Here is a 21,681-nt window from a genome sequence, read left to right as displayed (position 1 = left end):
CTGTAAAAATCCTAAGAATCTTTCACAACATTTATCCATTTAAGAGATTAAGTTCTGAAAGTTTCCTTGGCGTTATCCACTCTACAATGATCTGCTTTCTCATCAATATTGTAGAGAAACATTTGAACCGGCCTTTAGATGCAACAGTGAACGATATCCTTAAAAACCAAGTCCAAGGCAAACAAGTCGTCCCGTGTTGGGATAATTTTAGAATGGCGGCAGAGGAAACTGTCACACAGCTACATAATTGCTAATTCCGTCAGTTTTGAATACTGGCAAGCAGTATTCTTTCTCACGAGCACTCAAAACGGACAAACTCTCCATCGTGAAGCTTAATAATTTAATTAAAATACCTTTGTATTAATTAACATTTTTGAAGGAAACTGCTGCAAGCCCAAATTTTTGGTGCAATAATTGTAATAATTCTTCAGTTAAATTTGACAACAATGCGCGTAGAATACTTATGTACTGGTTATTGTACCGCTGCAGACTGAAAAAAGTAATTAAATATTCATGATTTAGTTTCATGTATAAAATTATTAGATTATACAGATTTTAATAAGAATGTGAAGTTACAATTTTTAATTATGATGCTTAACACAGAAAATATTAACATCATTTGTTCTTGAGAATGCAGGAGCAGACATTTTACATTAATATAAAAATTAACCAAATTATAAATGAAATTTTTTATAAGCATTAATATATGTAAACCTTTTTCTGAACCAACCAGTCTAAAATCTCCTGGTTTCAGGGCATACGCATGCCAAGTTTTACGCAAATCTGTTCATCCATTCGAAGGTGACCAAGAAATTTAGTAATCTGTAGCTAAGTGAAGCTCATTGCCGTCTCTTCAATAACAAACAAAAAGGGCACTTTTGATGATACTCATGTTGGAATGTAATTATCACCATTTCAATTTATATGCAAGAATTACAGCCAGACAAATATTTTATGTTACGGGAAGTCGTTCAAAACAGTAAACTGACGTAAATCAATCATTGTATAACCTTTCGACTCATAGATTACTCAACCACATGCTTCTTCGATAATGAGTGTTGATACAAAACACGCAGTCCTTTTCTCAGCTAAATTGTTGATACCTTACGTCAAAAAAATCTGCTTCTAGACGGCTGGCACCACGGGAAAATGTAAAAAAATTCAAACACACCAAGGTCATTACCGAAACATTAATTTTACGTGCAAATCGTTTCTGGTTCACGGAAGAGTTAAATCGTGTATTTAACGCCACTAAACCACGTAATTTCATATCGATGTTTTCGTATCACCTTACAGAAAAGGCCACTTCGTTGCAACCGCTTCAAGAAATGGACTATTCTGACTAGAATTTCCTTTCCAAAACACCATAAAGGGGTTATAATTATCAGTAAATCGGGTTAGAGATCTGCCAAGGCCGGTGGTAATAGGTCGAGTCGGGTTCGGGCCTGGTAAAATCGACAGCAATCAGACGTAGTTGCGATCATTTTATGCTCGTGACAGTTGGGCTCCAGAAACAAATCCCACCGACTTGATTTTTCGGGATTTTCGTACCATCCCCTTCTCAGAAATATCTCTTTTCATTCAAAGACAAGGTGGTTTAAATGATGTTTTATTTACATACACTTATTATTTTTGAAAATGACATACAATTTTCATGTGCATGTGTCACTTTCTACTTCCTCTTACAGTCAGTATGTTAACATAAATTCAAAATGTGCAGGAACCCTGGATTAACAACAGACCAACTTTATAACTGTCTTGTAATCATCTTGATACCTGCAAAAATAAGATAAGAGTACATAATACCACTCTGTAACTAGAATCCTACATCAAAGCCATGCGATTGCTTATTAAATAAATTGTACACTTTGACAAATAAAAGGTGTAAAAGAAGCCAAAAATTAAGGCAATTTCATTTTAATTTCTTGAAAAAATAATCGCACAGTAATTAGAAATATAAAGTTTTCCAATGAATTTGGTGAGGTGCGTGCGCAGTGTGAACGCCTCCCCACCTGTGGAATTAATGCAGCAGTTCTAATCGCTGCCGCTATCACTCTCGCTCTCAGCCGATTGGAAATCTCCCACGTGTATAGAGAACTTATATTCCTGGTCACAACCAAGGTAAGCATCACTCATAAAATACAACGTGTACGTGTGATGACCTGCAACAGTAAACATTTTAAATTTACACTTAGGCAATGTCCTACGTAAGCGATAACAAGCGAGCTGTATAAGCAGCATGGGGTGTCATATGAAGCGGGGAATTGCTTGTTGTGTCCTACACGAGAGACCGCTATAGAAGGACACGGCCTTCCAGCGCATGCACCTTCCGTGAACTGCACGGTCAGAGCTTTCTTGCGCATGTGCCTTACTGGCCAGCGCAGCGACTCGCGCGAAAATATCAAAATATTTGATCTCGGACTTTGGCCGCTTCGCTGGAACCTAGGACAGTGCCACACAAACAGCCAGTTTGATATTTCCACTTCACCCACGCAACTTACACCGCTCGCATTTAATCGCTCACGTAGGACAGTGGGTAAATGTTACACAATCAAGCAGCCTACATGCTCATAACATGAACTGCCGTTAACCTTGAATCATAACGTAAACATGAATAAACATAACGTAAAAGTTGAAAGAATTGTCATTAAGAACTTCAACTCAACCTCCGACTTAATTGCCAACAGCATTTTAATGAAGATAATGCATTTAATCCTGTTGCAAAGGGGACAAGTCGATGATGGACGTGCATAATTTATTGTGTAACTAACAAAAATCACAATATAACTTACCTGGACTTGGTGCAACAAAATCTAGCTTTACTTTGGCTTTCTGTTGCAAAGTAAGCCTCTTTATTGACAACAACGAGTTCATCTTAGGATCGCCAATCACTACCCACCATCCTTCCTCTCGTTTCTGCTCAAAAAGAGAAATAAGATTACAGATATCTCACTATTAAATAATTGTTGATACAATTAAGGGTAAACGAAGTAAATTACAGAAAAGGCCATAAATTTGTACCACCACTGTTTTTGGCAGCATAAATATTGAGCAGATTCATTCTTGAGAAGCTGACAGTGGTCAAGAAATACTCTTATCTCTTCTGGAACCCAAACGTCTATAAGCACGTTCACAAGAGCCCGCCACTGACATAATTCTAGGCCTGAAAAGTCTGATCCATACCCGAACACCCCATTTCTTGAAAATAAACTTACTGTTCAACCCTGAAATTAAATTCTGACCAGCAGCCCCTCATGTAAGTGCCCTATACCCCACCAACCCTACCGCCCTTGTCCAGATGTCTAAAGTATTCCTTTCACTTTAGATTTTCTGAAATTGTATGTTTTCCCCATCTCTCCCAAGTGCGTTAAGGTAAATAAGCAGATATTACAAATAACGTTGGAAATAATTTAAATTAAAGAGAAAACTAATATATCATACATGAAAATGACTATGACCAGTGTCTTGCAGTTATTTTGCCTTGCGTACTGTTACAAACATCAGCGTCTGAAACATGACCCTCTTTCCCACCACCTTCTCAATTTAATAGCAGACGGACTGTGAGTAATACAGAGTGATCATTAATATGCCATTCTGAATACAATATACACTTCAAAACTGAGAACAAAATGCAAGAAGAAACAGCATAATGTTATCATTAATTTATAGATTATTTACCAATATTGTCAACATAGAATATAAACTCTTGAATTACAAAGTAATCAGGGAATAAAAAAACCCCGGAAAGGATGTGGAAGGAAGGGACCATGACATAATTTAAGGTACCATCCTGCCACAGTGCTACTATATGAACAGACTTCAATTACATACCTGTGGATAGAACGGAGCAATCACCGGTCCAGTGACTTCATCCTCACGTTCCAGTTGCACGATAACATTAACAGAGGAGCCACTGTGGATCCTGTCTTTGTCCTGCACTTCATAACTCATCTCAATGTTAGGGTACCGGTTACAAAACCTGGCAACATCTGCCATCTGTGCATCGGTCAGTTGTAGCAATTTTGAGCGGTCATCGTCCTCCAGTTCCATTATGTCAAAAACTGTCTCCACACCCTGTAAAAAAAGTATCACATATTTTATTCATTAAACTTATATCGAGATACAAACATTTACAATTTTTGCAGCGTACTGATGAACTAGAATGAAGTCTGCCAACCTCAGCTTTAAGAGTACATACGCAAGACTCTTCTTACTATATGCAGTTGCTTATCTATCATTTATGCAGACTGTAATCTGAATTTATAACTTGTGTTGGGCAAGGCCATGGTCTAGACAACACGGAGTTTTCCTCCGGGGCTTCCCCGGTTTCTCCGTGGCATCCCAACAATTACTCCATACTCCATATACACAGAGAAGTCAATGACAATGCCTAAAAAACATATATGAACAGGTCCCAGTCCAAGAAAAGGATGGAAGGATCCTGTTCATAATGTCGCCAACCTCCTGTAAAGGAGACGGCTTAATAAAAAAATCAATAACCACTTTTCTATTTATTCGTAGTGATAGCTCTACTTTGCAAAGAGTCAGTCTATACCATAAATCATGAAAAGCAAACCAAGTAACATGCAAAACAACAAACAGAGCCCAAACTGAACTTCACTAACAAATAAGGCAAACTTCCAGTTTCTCATTCATTTCACATTTACAGTACAAACAGCAAAGCTTCTAAACAAAATCATAACTTTATTTATCTACCTGTGATTTATTTAATGACACTGTCATTAGCTCAGAGTACACAGCATCAGGTGACAGGATTACCAGTAGCAATGTTGACATTGCTTTCTTTAATTTTTGCCTTCCAAAATAGGCCATGCCTCGAACTTTGGCATCTAATTATGTGCATTTAACACTTCATAATGTGTTCTTCAATTATCATGAAGTGAACTTTATAATGGGTTTCAGAGTTACATATAATTTCTGAAAATCATCAAACATTGGACAAACACACTTTACTGGAACACTGCTCCATTAAAAATTCATGGTAATAAATTAATGTAGACTCAAGCCTAAGCTTTAATGAGAATGAGCTTTCCTCAGAGTAATTAAATTTTATCTGTTTTTATTTTTGTTTTGAATAATATCCCTGCTTTGGCAGTACTAAAGCTTATCTACACACCTTCTCTGTGCACCTCTTGATGATGTCGGGTGTGAAGTGCGGGAGTTGTTTCAGGTAAGAATCCTTGCTCCACATGGCCTGCGTAACCATCTGAGCCAGTTCCATAGCTGCTACTGCAGGAGAAAGCCAACCATTGGAACTCAACACATCCACACAAGCTTGAATCAAACGGATGGCTTTGCCAAGAATGGCTTCTGTGTCTCCCTGTAGCTCGGCTCCTAGTTGGAGGCGAGACAAATGGGCCTGAAGGAGCAAATTGGTCTTGTTATGTGGGTCATTGTACTTGGGTGATCCTGCCAACTTGTTTGGAAGCCGTGCTGCCAAACTGCGAAGTAGATTATCTTCACGGTGACGCACTGGCACATCTTCATATTCTGCAGCAGAGGAGATAATCTCCAGCAACCCACGGATCTTGGTCTTGTTGTTGAGAGACAGACTGAACAACTCAATTGTGGTGTAGTTGATATAGTAGTATGCAGCAATCATACCCAGATTCAAAGGCAAACAGTCCATCTCATCTTCAATACTGATGCATTTTGATTGTTCTAAATCATTCAGGGTATTTTCAACAAGTTCTGATAGATGATCAGATAAATGTCGATGGGTAACTCCTTGAAGATTATAATAGTTTGGGTTCTGTGTGAGTCTGCGGTATATAAATGTCCAGGTCAGGTAATCTACTGCATCTTGCTTGTTCTCGATAGTTTTGGTCACAATTTCAGCATTGAAATGGTCATGCAACCTATGATCTAGATGGCTCTCAACTGGTAGCGATTCATTGAGGAACTTCTTGAAGAAATCTTTTTTGGAGCTTTGACACATGAGCACACACTTTGCATCATCATCCTCCAGCGGGCGATTAGCACGACCCACCATCTGCAGAACATCAGTAACGGGATAGTCCTCATATGCATGTATCTTGCCATTATAAAACTGAGTATCCATGATAACAACCAAGTGCGCAGCTATATTGACACCCCAACACAAGTTTCGTGTCACTACTGCTACCTGCACTGCTCCTGAATCAAACAACTGTTCTACAAGACGGTGGTCACTTGGCGTGAGACCCTCATGAATATAAGCCACTCCTTGTGAGAGAGTCTCCTTCAATGTTTTATCTGTCATGCGATCAAGGAATGGTTTGATGTCCTCTTCCTCAGCATGGAAGAATCTATTTGGCTGACCCTCAGCTGCAGTGAAGGTCAAGAGGTCTATGGCAGTCAGCCGAGCTTGCTTCCTTGTAGGCACAAAAACAATCACTGGTTTGTGAGGACTGTGTTTTAAAATTGAATTGTACACTGGCTTGGTCATTGCAATGAGACGGGATGCATTGTGTGTAACGTTGAATCCTTGAACATGCAGCTCAAGTGGAATGGGTCGCACACTGGGATGGAAGTTGAACGTGGCATTGGCGTTGCAGCCGAGCCATTGCGCAACATCACGAGCATCGGCCAGAGAAGCAGAAAGCGACACTATACGGATCTGCCGCTCAATCTGCGAAGAGATGTATCGCATCCTGGAACAGACCACTTCCAACACAGGACCATCTTCTCCTCCAATCAGCTGCAGCTCATCAACGATGAAGAGCTGAATATTCTGCACATTCTTTCTTTGTTTCCATCGCCTTGACAGAACATCCCACTTCTCAGCAGTGCAAATGATTACCTGACCTTTCGCCAGCAACTTCAAGTCAGTTCCAGTTTCACCTGTCAGTAGAACCACCTTCCTTCCTAGCACACCGCCAAACTTTTGCTGCCAGTCAACAAACACCAGCTCAGCTAGAGCATCACGAGGAACGAGGTACACACAACGGCCCTCAAGATTCTGTGACAGAAGTCTCAGTACTGCGAATTCAGCAATTGTTGTTTTTCCTGAGCCAGTTGGAGCTCCTATGAAAATGTTGTCATCACTGTTATATACAGCATTAAACACCTGTGTCTGGATGGGATTAAACTGGGGAAATTTACCCAGATATAGAGATTCAAATGCAGGATTTCTCAGAGCTGTTACTGGAAGAGGCTGAAGATCCAAAAGCTCTGTTGGAGGCAGATTCTTTTCCGGTAGAATGAGATGTCTGAAGGAGACTGGTAACTGAGTCTCTGCGCCTATCCATCGATCTGACACAATTCTCAGAAAATACTGCGGAGGAAGAGGTTCAAATACTGGAACAAAAAACTTGACAAGATGTTCATCAGTTGCAAATTTGGACTTAAGAAGAAAATATTCATGGTGCAGGATAACCTCAGAATCTACATCTTCCACAAGAATCCAGAATGCTTCAGATGCACCATGCAACTTTTCATCCCACTGGAAGTCGGGTGTGATTGTTAACTCCACACGCAATGTTGATCTTGTTATAGGTTGGATATGAGTAGACAACTCAAGCTTGGGAAATTGATGTACATACTTGTGAACTGTCTTTCCCAACTTTGGTACACGGATGAGCTCTCCAATTTCATTTGGGTTAAGATCATACAACCTAGAAACATCGCAAAAATGTTAAAATTATTTGACAGATCAACATAGTAGAACATACTATGACTTCATTTGTAAAATTAAAAGAAAAGGGACATTAAATTGATAAACTATCCAAATAACAAAGCAATTATAAAAACATATGACACAAAGGTCCTCAATAAAAAATCTAATACTGTCACCACGTTCACACACCAATGGTTTTGCAAGTATATAACTACCGAGTTACTTATGGATCAAGGCTACAATAGTGACAGTAATAATAAAAAAAAATTATCAGTAGTTCAAGTAAATGCATCACAACACGCTAATGGTGCCAACATCAACCATAAACTGTTCTGTAACTATATAAGAACATTCTTACAAACTCTGAAATATGAAGATAACCAAACATAAATATTGCTTCAACAATACAATTTTAAAACTCTAAATATTCATCATAAAAATACAGTTACAGTGTAGTTCTAATAATTACATCAATAAATATAATCTGAAAATGGAAAGTGAAAGAAATAAAATAAAATATTAAAATTTGCACAATGCAAAGAACTCTAACCTCTCCCATGGAAAATTCTTCTTTTCAATTTTCTTCACAATTTCCTCTGGCATTTTACGGAACTGGCGGAGAGGAGACATAGACTGCCACATACGTCGATCCACCATTTTACACAGTGAGAGTGCTTTGTCTGCTAACTGCGCCCAGCCTCGGTACAGAACTAATGACACCAAATATATAGCAAATTTAGTCAGAGTAGTCTATATTTTACCGAGTAACATGTTCCAAGACCCTCATATTAAATGCAAATCATTGAGAAAATGTGTAGGTAACACTTTTATGAAAAAAACTGCAAATATAAGATATATGTCCTTTCTTCTGTGAACAATGACCAACAGATGAAATACTGATTTCTGTGTTCAATAATACAATTTGTAAACAGGGCTGTGGAATACAAAACAATTTAACAAAACTGTAAAGAAATACCTAAAACCACTCATTTTAACTATCATATATTAAAAGAGCAAAACAAGTAAAATCAAAACAATAAATCAAGCTCCAAACCTACCTATCTCAAAAATGGCCCGCATGAGTCGAGCAGCTGACTGTGTGACATAAACCATATCTGACATCAGCGCAAAGCCTTCCAGTTTCAGCTGCGAAATGTAAGCCTGAAGTAAAACATTCACTTTTGCACTCGGCTCTTCAATGCTCTCCTTGATCGGAATTGGCACGCGATCCATCAGTTTCTGCAGTTCCAATTTCTCTTCCTCCCTAACAGTGATGTTACGGAATTCACCGGACAATGAAAACACTCTGAAAGGAATACGCAATAATATGAAGTCACTAGTTTATAAATATCATCACCTTCTCAAGAATGGACTCTGCTGCATGGAGCTAGTTCAAGTGAAATTAGATTTCAGGCTTCACAATTCATGGTTTTCCCACACTTTGTATTCATTTTCGTGATCCCAGCCATGGTTGTGTATAATATAATACACTGTCTTGGTTCTGTGTTTCTTGATCTAAGTTATTATCCTCACTTAAGAAATTAGTTTTAGGTTTATACATGTGATCTGGACCTCAGTTCAGTGTTCATGTGAACACAGCATGCACAATTTATCTTCACCAATGAATATAAAGCTGCAAGAAATATGTTTCAGTTAGTTTAAGAACTATCGAGTCAAAACTGTTATCCACAAATATCACTCCAGGAACATAGAATCTATCAGCACAATGTTAAAATATTCTCACCAAATTGCATGGGTTTGTATATGAGCTATTAAAAATTTCAGGATACTATTATAAAACTGTAACCTTTGGAATCAGCATCCACATCAATTTGAGATACCTTGAAATATTCTTCTGGGATTTCCTGATAGGGCAGAATTTACATATTATATTAAGAAAATTATCGTGGTAAAACGTCATATTCACATTTTCACATAATTTGTATAACCTCTTTTCAGTCCCACTAATTTCCTACAACCTCAGTGACTCTTGTTTCCACAAAATTCATATCATTTAATTGACCTCAGGCTTTATGACCTTTTTTCTTTCCAACCATTGATCACTCTGACAAGTTAGTTGCCATCTTGCAAAGAGCATTTGCTTTCAAATTAGCTGCTGTTGTTATCATCAACATCATCATCTGCTGTATGTACTGTGTTCTTTTATTTGAATTTTCATGTTTGGAAATGGAAGAAGCCATTTCCTTATAAAAAACTAAATACACTACAAGAAGCTGACAAACACATGGGGGACTCATTTGGATTACCAATATCAATTCTTAACACAATAACAAGACAATCATGTAAAAGTAAAGTAAAGCTGTCCCACTATACGCCATGTAGGCGCTTGGGGGGGGGGGGGGAGTGGAGGTATAGCTCCTCTCCTACTCATTCTTGACCTCAGCACTAGATGGGGGTAAGTGGTCAGCATCACGCCCTGGGAAAGGGACTAAGGTGAAGGTAAGTACTGAGCTTATGATTTTTTAATTTCCTGCGATTTAAATCACATTTTATCAATCCCCAGAAAAGTCTAAATATCGAGCTTCCCTGCACATAAACGTGATACATACCTGAAGAGTTCAATTTCACTCAGGGTTGGTTTCAACAACTGATTATATGTTGCCATGGTGTCATGTGTGCAATAGTAGTGACTGGAAATACGGCCCAGTTCTGTCACCTTGAAAGAAAAACAATGTAATTGAAATATCTAATCTCTTTATCATGATGTAACAGCGTACAATGCTGTATATTACACACGTGTCCAAAGACATGATTTCTAAAGGAACTGGATACTGACTTCATGGTTTATTTCCTGTTAGCTTCAGACCCTTCTCTGTTTCAGTCAGTGGTCCAGCTTTAAATTTGAATACAAAATGGGTTTAATGGGTGTACTACAGTCTGATACAAAATATCAGAAACTGATATGAAACAGTTAATTCAGTTTCTCTCTTTCAAAGTAAACTCCTACTGATTCTGCATTGTGATTCCAATTATCTGGACATTTTTTCAAGCATTTCTTGTATTCATCTTCTAAGATAATGTTCAATTCACACATCACATTTTGCCTAATCACAGGCATTTGCAGTATTTTACATTAAGAATTATTTCCAGTTTTGGGAACAAAATTTCACTCTATACCAAAACCAGCAAGAATAAGAAATGTAGGAAACCTTGTGTTTGGTACACGACTCCTAAGTGAAATGGCACTCTTGTGATGACACACAAATAACAGGGTCGGCAAGAGTTGCCACACGATTTGCTTAATTCAGCTACTGTGTGATTGACTGATTGATTGATTTATTTATAAAAAAATCAGCCCCTAACCTTGATGAACTTGTAGGTGTGCAGTTTCTATGGGTTATTTGGCTGTCACTCACCTGAAAATGTCCTGTCTTACGGTCATACTTAACAAGTCCACTGCGATCTAAGTGCAAGGCTGCAGTGTGAATTAAGTCTGCTCTATACTGCTCCAGCAGAGGATCCTCCTTAAGACGGTCATGGGATATTCCATAAAGAGTAGATGCACGTAACAACCTGTAGCCACACATAAAAATCTTACGATATTTTGAGAATGTAAAGAACGCTCACTCATGTCCATACATATTGTCAGAAAAATATGATTTATGAAACATATCCTACATGATAATTTTAATTTCAGCTCCAGTACACACCATTTTCCATATATGAAACCTTATTTCTGGCACACTACAACTTTATGGTATCACATTAGTACGGACGATGTGTGTCATTTCCTACCTGATGTAGAGGTAAGTGTACCCTAGCCATGTAACAGCATCCCTGACATTCTGAATAGTTCCTAGCACAATCTCTGCATTCAGCATATCTGGAAGCTTGCTAATGAGCTGTGACTCTATTGGCAGTTGCTGATTCAACAGTGACAGGTAGTACTGCAGCTCACTGTGGTTTGTGATCAGAATACCCTCTCCTTTGGTGTCATATTGAGGCCGACCAGCTCGACCAAGCATCTGTCAAAATCAATCAGAAAATTCATGTCAGCTGTACAACTACTATAGAGTATAAGATCTGAGGTTCTCAGATTGAAGATGTCAGGGTTAGTCAACTGGACTGTAATCCCATGTAGATTTGTAGCCAAATACTAACTTCTGAAGGTACTTACTGCCTCCAACTTCTGGGCTGAAGTCCAGAAGACCAACATCAACAAAAATAAAACATGACAGATTTCAGGTTCTCATGGCAGTGAGTATGGCAATGGCTTTCTTTCAGGTTGTTGTGCTGTGTAGTCTTGTAGAAGTTTACTGACATCTACCAGACTACATGGCGCAAAAATCCAAAAGACAGCCATCATCAAGAGTTCTCTCATCTAAGCCAGGATGGCAGACTCCGCTGCCCTGTATTCTTCAAAGGAAAACTGTCAAGGTCACGAAATCAGAATGGTTCTTTTACAATTATACATTATAAATAAAAGCCACAATCAAGGAAAATGATAAGAAAGGAAATTACATTATAAACTTCATATAATATCCCAAAACTGAAAAAATATACAATACCTGTAATACATCCAAAGCTCCTAACTCTACCCAACGTCCTTTTTCAGGATTATAGACTTGTGTTCCTTTTATGATGACCGTATGTGCTGGCAGGTTTACACCCCAAGCAAGGGTGGCAGTAGACACCAGAACCTGTTAAATCAGGAATATAGCATGAACACACTCTCAGGATTCTGCACTCCATTTTGAACCATCCACTTGGAAATATGGATTAAATGGATTCAGACTGAACTAAAGCAGAATTTTCACATTATAACAAACAGCACTGACAATAACTTTACAACAATTTATAAGAACATAGAAGTCCATTCAGTCCAAGGAAATAAAAGCATGGAGCAATTACTAACATGTCCCCTAGTATGAGCTCAATGCAACAAAGTAATATAACAAGAACTTTGTAGGCAAAGAGGAGAAGCAAAAGAATTTTGCATACAAAAAGGCAGACATCTGATAGAAAACCTTCTGCATAAACATCAATTAGCAAAAATGGAAACTCACACGCAAACAATATACACCACATTCAAATATTGCCGTAACTATGAAACGAAATGTTCACTGAAGGTGTTACGGAAACTGCACTACATTACCTGAATATGCCTGTCAGCAAACAGATCTTCCACCAGTGTTCTGTCTACACGAGTCATTCCTGCATGATGAATGGCAAACCCATAGGGTAAAAGATCCTTCAATTCATGATTCTGGAAATAAAGATAAATATCTGAAAATTGATTTTTCATGGCAAAGATGTTGATGTTCCAGATTGTGAGTGCTGTGTGGGCTCATAGGTACAGATACCAACATTACAGGACATACCTTAACTTGCTCAGCCTCAGTCCTTAATACTTCCATCGATGCTGAACCTTCCCTCAGGAACTTACCAAGAGTATCCTTCTCAAGACACATGTCTCGAATAGCTCGAGCAGTCTTTCCTGTAACAAAGACATAAAACTAGCCATGAACAAATCAAATGACTGATAAAATGGTTTATTTTTGTACCTCAAGAACACAGCCTAATACGAAACAGGTAAAATGAAATATTGACAAACCATGATCAAGGTTCCAGGTCAAATTTGAACCACCCTACGATAAAACTAATGGATAAAGTTCAATATTTTAAGTTATTTTAAATACTGTACCTGTAAGAGATAAAATTTTCCCTATACAAAAACTCAGAATAAGAGCTTAATATACCAAACATAACTAGTCCCAATAAATATAGTGTTCCTTACCTGTTTCCTTGCGTGAGTGCACAAACACAAGCACCTGGTTACGACCTGCATGCTCCATAACTTTCTCATACACAATTTCATTCATTACTTGAAATCGTTTCAGTGCTTTCTTCTCTGTCACGCCTATGTATTGCTGCTCTAATGCAACTGGACGAAAACTGTTGTCGAAGTAGAACAAGCCCTAAACAGAAACACATATATGCTGGCATTAAACCTGTGCCTTAGACAGCTTCTTACCATGGAGGCGAGAGATCACTACCAGGGAAGTCCGTATGAGATCTGCGGTGGACAGCATGGCACTGGGAGAGATTTTCCTCTGAGGCCTTTGGTTTTCCCCTGCCAATGCCATTCCACTGATGCTGTATATTCACTCATGCATTACCATTCTCACATCTCGTAATGCTTTCATCTTAATCACTTCTTGTTCATTCTAATTTCTTTTAAATTAGTCACTACAATTATTCAATTGGAGATGGGATACTTATAATGAATGGAGAATTATAAAAATGTACATAATACAGATTTCTTATAAATATGAAATACTATTATGGTAATTCTTTTAAAATACAAAACAATACAGTGACCACAGGGAGTCAGAAATGTGTCTTCTGATTTAATGACAACAGCCACACACAACTTTAGGAGGAGGGAAACAGTTATCATGCTTATAATTTCTATATGAAAGTTATTCTATGCTGAATAGTATCAAGATGTCAATGGCACATAAAAATATTTATAGGGTTACTGATATGTACACAGCTAACTAAATTCCACGATTATTCACAAATAAGAACCTTAAACATGCCTTCTGTATGATCTGTGGCTTTCACAGTGGCAAAGTGTACCTAATTCTTCTTGGGCTACCAGGCATGTCAGGTGGATGTAAGGTGAAAACACCATTTCAAGAACTCCTTTTTCCTTGTCTTCAGGTTACTGACTTCAGACAAAGGTGGCTCTGGAAATGTCAGTGTTTTCACCTTTCAACCACCTGACACGTCCGGTAGCCAGAAAAAATTTCATTAAACTTGCTTTTTGATTTGAAATTGTCAGGGATTTCATTGTAAAATACAGCAAAAGTTAAATTGCCTGACTAGGCATATAGGCTCCACACTATCTAGACTTCAGCACTAAAAGGAGGTACCATCTTCATGCTCCAGCCATTTACCACACAGCTGATTACAGTTAACAGCATGTATGCTGGTTATGTTTTCTCATCAGCATCATTTCTATAAGATCACTCTCTGCTAACATTTTTAATTTTAAAATTAGACATCACTATTAACCTAGGGATTGTTTGGAGAGTTTAATAAGTAAATGGGGAAAATAAAACAATACTGGAAACAGCACCCAATGCAAATTCTGGACTAATGGACAAAGATTTCAAAAACAGTTCTTTGGTAAAATTACTATGAATAATTTGTACTTACTGTCTCCTGTTTGATCCTCAGGAAAGTGGATACATCTTGATAGTTGGGCAAGGTAGCACTAAGACCCACAAGTCGAACGTCCTCCTGTGTTGTTTCAATGTTGCGTATTGTTCGTGCAACCAGAGCTTCAAGAACAGGTCCTCTCTCATCATGAAGTAAATGAACTTCATCCTGTACATCACAAGAGAAAAAGATCAACTTGTAATCTGCACATATGATTATAACTCATCCTATGAAAAAGTCTGCTACATTTTTCTCTGTCCTCCTATATGAGACCATCTTGTATCAGCGTCTATCCTTCTCTACTCTCGTTCATTCCTCGCCTAGTGTCTTCTCATTCACCTTGGCCTACCCCATGATATTTTATACAACATATTTGAAAATCACTCATTTCTTAAGTTCTCATACTGTCAATAATGCACAGTACATATGGTCTTCATTTGATCACCCCTTATTGTACCATTTATAATTTTAAATTCTGCTTGAGCAATACTCTGTTACAAGTGTTTATTCCTTTCATTAACGTACTGTACAGCACAACAAACCATCACCTAAAATATGCATATTATTTTACTTTCAACTACCCCAACTTTCATATTCTCCTGAAGTACTGTCACACATACAGGCTGATGGAAACTTACAATGATAACGAGTCTGACAAGCTGTGTAAACGTTTTCTCTCCACCCTTTCTTGTAATGATATCCCACTTTTCTGGTGTGCATACAATTATCTGTGTAGCTTGGATCTGTTCCCTTGTTAGCTGATGATCACCTGTCAACTCTGACACTGTCAGATTATAAGAATTCAACCTCTGCAACAAAAACAATATGTTGTAACCACAGAAACATGATCAATTGCCAACTACAGAAGAAAATGATGTCTGTTTATGATCAGATTAAAACATTTAAATGATTCTAATAACTGCAAAATATCCACACAAATTAAGTTTCACTAAATTGTAATATATGTTAGATAAAGTGGAATGATACAGGCCAAAGTAATATATGGCTAACAAATCTTCATACAGACATCCATTACCAATTTCATCAGTATCAACAAGTGGTTTGGAAAACAAAACATTCAGACAGGTAAGACCAGACCATCACATTATGAATTTATTTTGAGTAAAAATACTCTGTGTTAGCTTCATAAAAATGTATACATTCAATACAGATAATAGACCTACCTTACTGAAATTTCCCACCATTTCCTGTACAAGAGATCTCATTGGAGCAACATAAATGATTTTGAACTCATCTGTATTTATTGTGCCATCAGCATTGATGTGCTTCCCAATTTCTCGAAGCATGCATAGAAGAGCCACGTTTGTTTTACCAGCTCCCTGGAGAACATAAAGTAAATAATGAAGTTCTTACTCTATAAAATGACCATGATTGAGTGAGGAGACCTCAACAGTACCAAAGCTTCATGGTCACATTCAGACATGGAGAAGCATTCACAAAAAACATCAGGATTCTCAGTGCTTTACTGCTGTTACTTCTTATCTCTATCGAGTAACAGCCAAACCAATTCAGTGTTCACACTTTATCATATTTGCTTTACAAGAGGTACCAATAGGAACTACCTCTACACCACATGGCAGAAGAGGATCGACTAAGTGAAGTGACCAATAGGAATTTGACATATTTAACTTACTTGTGTTCAACTATATTACACATTAGTACTCATTACTATTTACAAATCAATGTTAATTTTATAAATGTTAACGATATTAATGAAGAAAATAATTAATTGTAACAATATGTGAAATAAACTCAAGCCCCATTTTAAAAGAACTCACAGCAGTGTAATCACTGATTCCCAGTACAATATTTACCTAACACACAACAAAATTCAAATTTATAAAATCTTTTAACTGGTACTTACAGTAGGAGCACAGAGTAGTATATTTTCATCTGAATCAAGTGCAGCCTTATACAATTTGCTCTGAATTCTATTTAATGTCTTGAAGTCTTCAAATGCTGGTTGCACATATTTTGGCAGCTTTTCTACTGCATATAAACTTTCATCTGGTGCAAATGGTTTTGCCTTTAATGCAGGGACATGAACTTCTTCATAACCTGCAAAACATGGTATAATAAATTTCAAAACATGGAATCATACATATTTAATTTTCCTAAGAACTGAAATATGAGAGAAGATAAGAGAAAACTTGTGAAACTGTCTTCTACAAACTGTATATCAGATAATAATGTAAAATCATTATTAAAACACTAGACTCGCCTTTCCTCTGCTTCCTGAAAGAACCGTCAGGGAGCTGGCAACGTTTGTTGGCCATGAAATGTGAACCCTGAGCAAAAGTAAGATCCTCCAAGTCCAACAGCTGTCTTGATCCTGGAACCTGGCCCCCAGCACCATCCGTTCCTTCATCTGCCTGCTCCTTACGCCTAGAAGCTCTTGCTATTCCCCCATCCTCCCCTCCACCATCATCCTCGCCCTTTCCAGTATCCAGCTGCCTTAAGATACGAGCCAGAGACGAGTCTTCATTCATTTTATCTCGTATCTTCTGTCGCTCTGATTCACTCTGAGACGAGGCCAGAAGTGTGCAGTACAGAACTACAACAAACACATTAAATATTCTTAACCAGTGCTTTTGACACAGAGTGTAATAAAACTCAAAACAAGCATTTGCTCTGAAAGGTATAATTCTGTAAGTAGCCACATTTTGTTCATTGTACATTCCCTGAAAAATTAGCATAAAGCATTTTAACTTAATAATTATGTAATAACAGAAACCAAAAATTAAACAGTTATTTTCAAATCCTGCCACTGGACATGAACATAAGCCAGCTTACATGCCATCTCTATTCCAACTACTTTAATGTTATTTCCTTTAACAGACTACTTATGAACACACTAATGTATATAAATTATAAAGTTCCTTCTCATGCCATTTTATAAAAATTGCTAAATCAAAACTGCACTGTATTTAGAATACTATGGGAATCCAAAATAATTATCATTCATCAAGTGTATTCTCAAATTCTTGTTTTCATCTCTCTATACAAATCTCTGGGATGTTTTATTTTAGTTCTTTATTTCTATGTAAGTTACCATCTTACCTGTCTTTTTAATGTTCTTTCTTTCCATTTTACTGCTTTTCAATTTCAGGCTACCATACCTACATTTATCCGATTGTAAAACCGCAACTTTAAAATTTACTCTATTTCAATATAAATGTTTATCATTCCAATATATCCACCTCCATTTCATTTCAAAATGAGTCACAAGATCCAATATCCAACACGCTTATAGAGAAAATATTACAAAACCACACTCATTCTATTATCTTTCATTTGGCTAAGATACAAGATATGTATCAAAAATGTTTTTGTTAGTGCTTTACAATTTCTTAACTGTTGAAAGTGAAAATCCTCATATGGCTCCCCCCCCAAAACCATGCAGACGGGGAAATTACATTGAAAACAAAACTCGCAGAACAGCCTGCTCTGGATTTTCCAGAAGTGACTAATGATACTTACTCATATGTCTATGCTTCTTCAGTAGTTTAATAAAGTCAAAACAATCGTAACCAAGCAGTAGTACCAACTGGTTCTCACAATCTCTATCATCCCCAGCATCTCTAAGAACCGAAAGAACCTCAGCAGCTTTTGCCTGTGATACCATCGCATCATCATAGAACTTTGACAGCCGACGCTGAAGCCAATATGCATCGATATCTAAAGGATGAAGTGATTTCTCCTTCTTCATTTCTTCAGCTCCTCCTAACTACAAGAGAAAGCAGCATTTCTATAAAAATATTTCCATAAACGAAAGCAAACAATCATTTTGCTCTTATGACAGATTAAGCAGTTTCTCATATGCCGTTATCACATACATTAACAATTAATGTCCCTAACAATATGTGCTACATTTTATACATTTTTATGCAGTTACCCACCAAAATTCTATATGCATTCCTTGCTTCCCCTGCCCCTTTATGATGTACATCTTCCTTCCTTATATTAGCCTACAAACAGCTTAGACCACTCTCTGGTGTCCAAAAGTTGTATATTCCTGATACAAGTCAAGCATTGCTCCATGAAAAAATTAAACAAAATCATCTATATCATAGCATATTAGAATCTCAATTACATTTTCTGCATGAATTGTCCCATCTAATTTTGCTTCTTCTCCTTCTTCTTCGTCTTCCTCTTCTCTCACTTCTCCATAAATATCTTCATCATCTTCCTCTTCAGATTCTTCAAACTGAACATTGATTCCATATGTTTCATCAATGTTCTCATCTGCAGGAGAGAAAAAATATATGCATAACAAATTACAGCAAGAATGGAAACATGTATTCCATTTTGGAATACGCATGCAGAGTATAACATTTTGTAACTTGTTTGCCATAAAATCCTCACGGACAATCAGCCATGTCAATGCCAAATTATAAACAGACACTTCATAGACTGGCTCCGTCACCATCGTCAGGGTCAATGTCCACCCAGGCTCTGAAATGTTGGTTTTTAACTTAGCATTGATATGGCTGATTAACTGCGAGGATTTTATAGAATTGATTCATCATGAAAGTTTCAAATCTTACATATTTATAACTTGTTTATTTTACTGTTCAACACAAGACTTCAAACCTTACTTTATACCCAAATACATTCAGTTCACCTCCTACCATGTTTCAGTTGCAGTGTCTATTACTACGTAAAAATTATTTAATATATTTTTAGACTTAAATCACAAATTGTATATGAAACAGACATACTAACCTGCTGTTGCAACCTTTTCTTCTGTACCAAAGTCTGTTATTTTCTTTCCCAAATTTACAAGAAGGGCAAATCTCTCTTCAGCCAAGTTTCCAAGCAACGATTCTGTTTCACGCTTCTTCTCTCGTTCCTTCAAGCGATCATTTTTTAGCACTGCTAAAACTTCATCTGCAGCTCCGCATAAGATATCGCGAGGCTATGACACAAAATTAAGCATTATAACAAAACCTTCCAGAAAAAGTGTTCTACAGAATAGCAGTTCTTAAGCAAGTATTTTCTATGCCCACATTCACTATATAAAGAACTTAACATGGTCACATTAATTTTTAAATAACATTATGACTGGGATGTTCCTAAAACACATCAGCTCCAATCACTGGAACAGCAAACCAGATTCACAAGGTGTACAATTTGGACAAAAAAAATGTTCCAAAGGTATTCCTCATGTGACACACTGCTTAATGTTATCCCCTTAATTGTACATATGAAAAGCAATGAACAGTAAAAGCAACATTCAGGCACCTTTAGAGCTAAAATCAGTTGAATATAATGATGGAAACAGGAGAGATTCATCTTTATGAAAAAAAAAATTGTGAAAGGTTTGAGTAAATATGAACATGCAATCAATCATAAGCTCAAAAATAGAAAGAAATTTACACATTTAATGAATATATACATGGGGCGAAGCATTTCAGACTGGCTTCAAGGGTTAAATAATGCTTAGAACATTGTACTTATTCATATTCAAAACTGAAACAATTCAGTTATGCACTTTTATAAGATTTACTGATATAAAAATGTGTTCTTTCTCTATTAAAACCTGTCACATAAATCTCAATAACAGTTTAGAACATTAATGGTTTTATAAAGTCACAAATTTGTACATTACTCTATAGTTTGTCATATAAATCATATTTCTACAAGCATACCTGATCACCCAAAGCCTCTTGAATAAAACTGAGTAGAACTTCATATGTCTGACGAGTCTCTTGAGTCTTGGGACGATACAAGATGCCCACCATTTCATCTACTCCCTCAGACAATAATGTGGCTCCTTTCATCCTGGTGAAATCATACTGAGCTTCATCACGTTTTTGACGTCTGAAATAATAATAAAAAAACGTTAACTGGCACTTCACATTTCACATTCAAGTCTCATGTCCTCTCACACTGTAGCTTACGAATATTTGACTTGTACTATAGCTTCTTTGTCACTTTATCACCAACATCATGTCTGTTTGGTATACATGGATATAAAATCCAACCATTCACTTTTCTCTGAAGAGTGCAGCCTAGGTTGAATTCATACTCCAACAAACATCTAATGTCAAGTTTGCATGCATGCATACTACATTTGATATGGCTAATATTCAATAACAAACTTACTTCGCTTTTCTTTCTGCAGCCTTTACTGGTCGTGTCCTTTGGTGCCTATCACCCATTCTAGTACCGTCCAGTTTCCCCACAAGGGACATAACTTCGCCTGTTGCCTCATCTCGACTGCGTCGCTCAATAAGGCGAACATCCGCTTGAAGTACAAGATTTGAATTCTATAGACACAGAAAATAATAACATATTTTTTAAACTTCCATAGACTAACAAACAAACACATTTCCACAAACAAGCCTCTGGAACAACAGCACGTTAACCATATTCACCTACTTGTCCAGTGAGATGATCACAGCACTAATTTATTTTAAATATACGCTAAAACATAAAATCACATAACTGTTACAACATAAGTATCTAAAAACAACACATTTTAACCAACTTACCGCTTTATACTCATATTGCAACTGCCTAGCAGCAGCATCCGCCATGTTGTGCCTCAAAGTCTTTCGATCTTGCCAACATAACGCACATAAATTACCTGCCCCTCACGTACTCGCCCTAAAACCGCTAATACAACTTTGAAGACACAGTACGTTTCTTGGAAACAAACCAGAAATCGTCATCACCAATGTGAGAACGTAAAATATCAGTTTCTGTGACTCGTGGCGAATTTCCCAGTAGGAAGGTGTAATTTGAAATCGTTTCACGTGTAAAATATAGTATCTTAGCCAACATACAACTTGACAAGGAGAGGATTCCAATTATTATTTTTGAAGATGGCTGTCCTCTTGTTTGTTGAG

General features: G+C 37.2%; 1 protein-coding gene across 1 annotated transcript; it reads right to left on the bottom strand.

Annotated features, from left to right (window-relative positions):
• Window positions 1-1,593: 1,593 nt before the first annotated feature.
• On the bottom strand, window positions 1,594-21,496 carry Brr2 (U5 small nuclear ribonucleoprotein l(3)72Ab). The gene is made up of 25 exons (XM_022063571.2): window positions 21,325-21,496; window positions 20,936-21,099; window positions 20,479-20,650; window positions 19,553-19,745; window positions 18,921-19,072; window positions 18,308-18,554; window positions 17,049-17,381; window positions 16,692-16,885; window positions 15,991-16,146; window positions 15,445-15,615; window positions 14,804-14,974; window positions 13,377-13,557; window positions 12,961-13,076; window positions 12,735-12,845; window positions 12,148-12,279; window positions 11,375-11,604; window positions 10,996-11,152; window positions 10,189-10,295; window positions 8,677-8,924; window positions 8,169-8,328; window positions 5,138-7,616; window positions 3,832-4,074; window positions 2,793-2,916; window positions 2,013-2,162; window positions 1,594-1,776 (listed from the first exon to the last, which is right to left on the bottom strand). The coding sequence occupies exons 1-24, from the start codon at window positions 21,367-21,369 to the stop codon at window positions 2,035-2,037; spliced, it is 6,414 nt and encodes a 2,137-aa protein (XP_021919263.1). The 5' UTR covers window positions 21,370-21,496; the 3' UTR covers window positions 1,594-1,776; window positions 2,013-2,034.
• Between the last annotated feature and the right edge of the window lie 185 nt (window positions 21,497-21,681).

This window comes from Zootermopsis nevadensis, unplaced genomic scaffold (genome assembly GCF_977971745.1).
Source record: "Zootermopsis nevadensis isolate Lab colony 2312 unplaced genomic scaffold, Znev_1.0 Znev_ptg000020l, whole genome shotgun sequence".
Lineage (NCBI taxonomy): Eukaryota > Metazoa > Arthropoda > Insecta > Blattodea > Termopsidae > Zootermopsis > Zootermopsis nevadensis.
The sequence above is the reverse complement of the archived record's forward strand: the minus strand, read 5'-3'. Positions and strand labels throughout refer to the sequence as shown.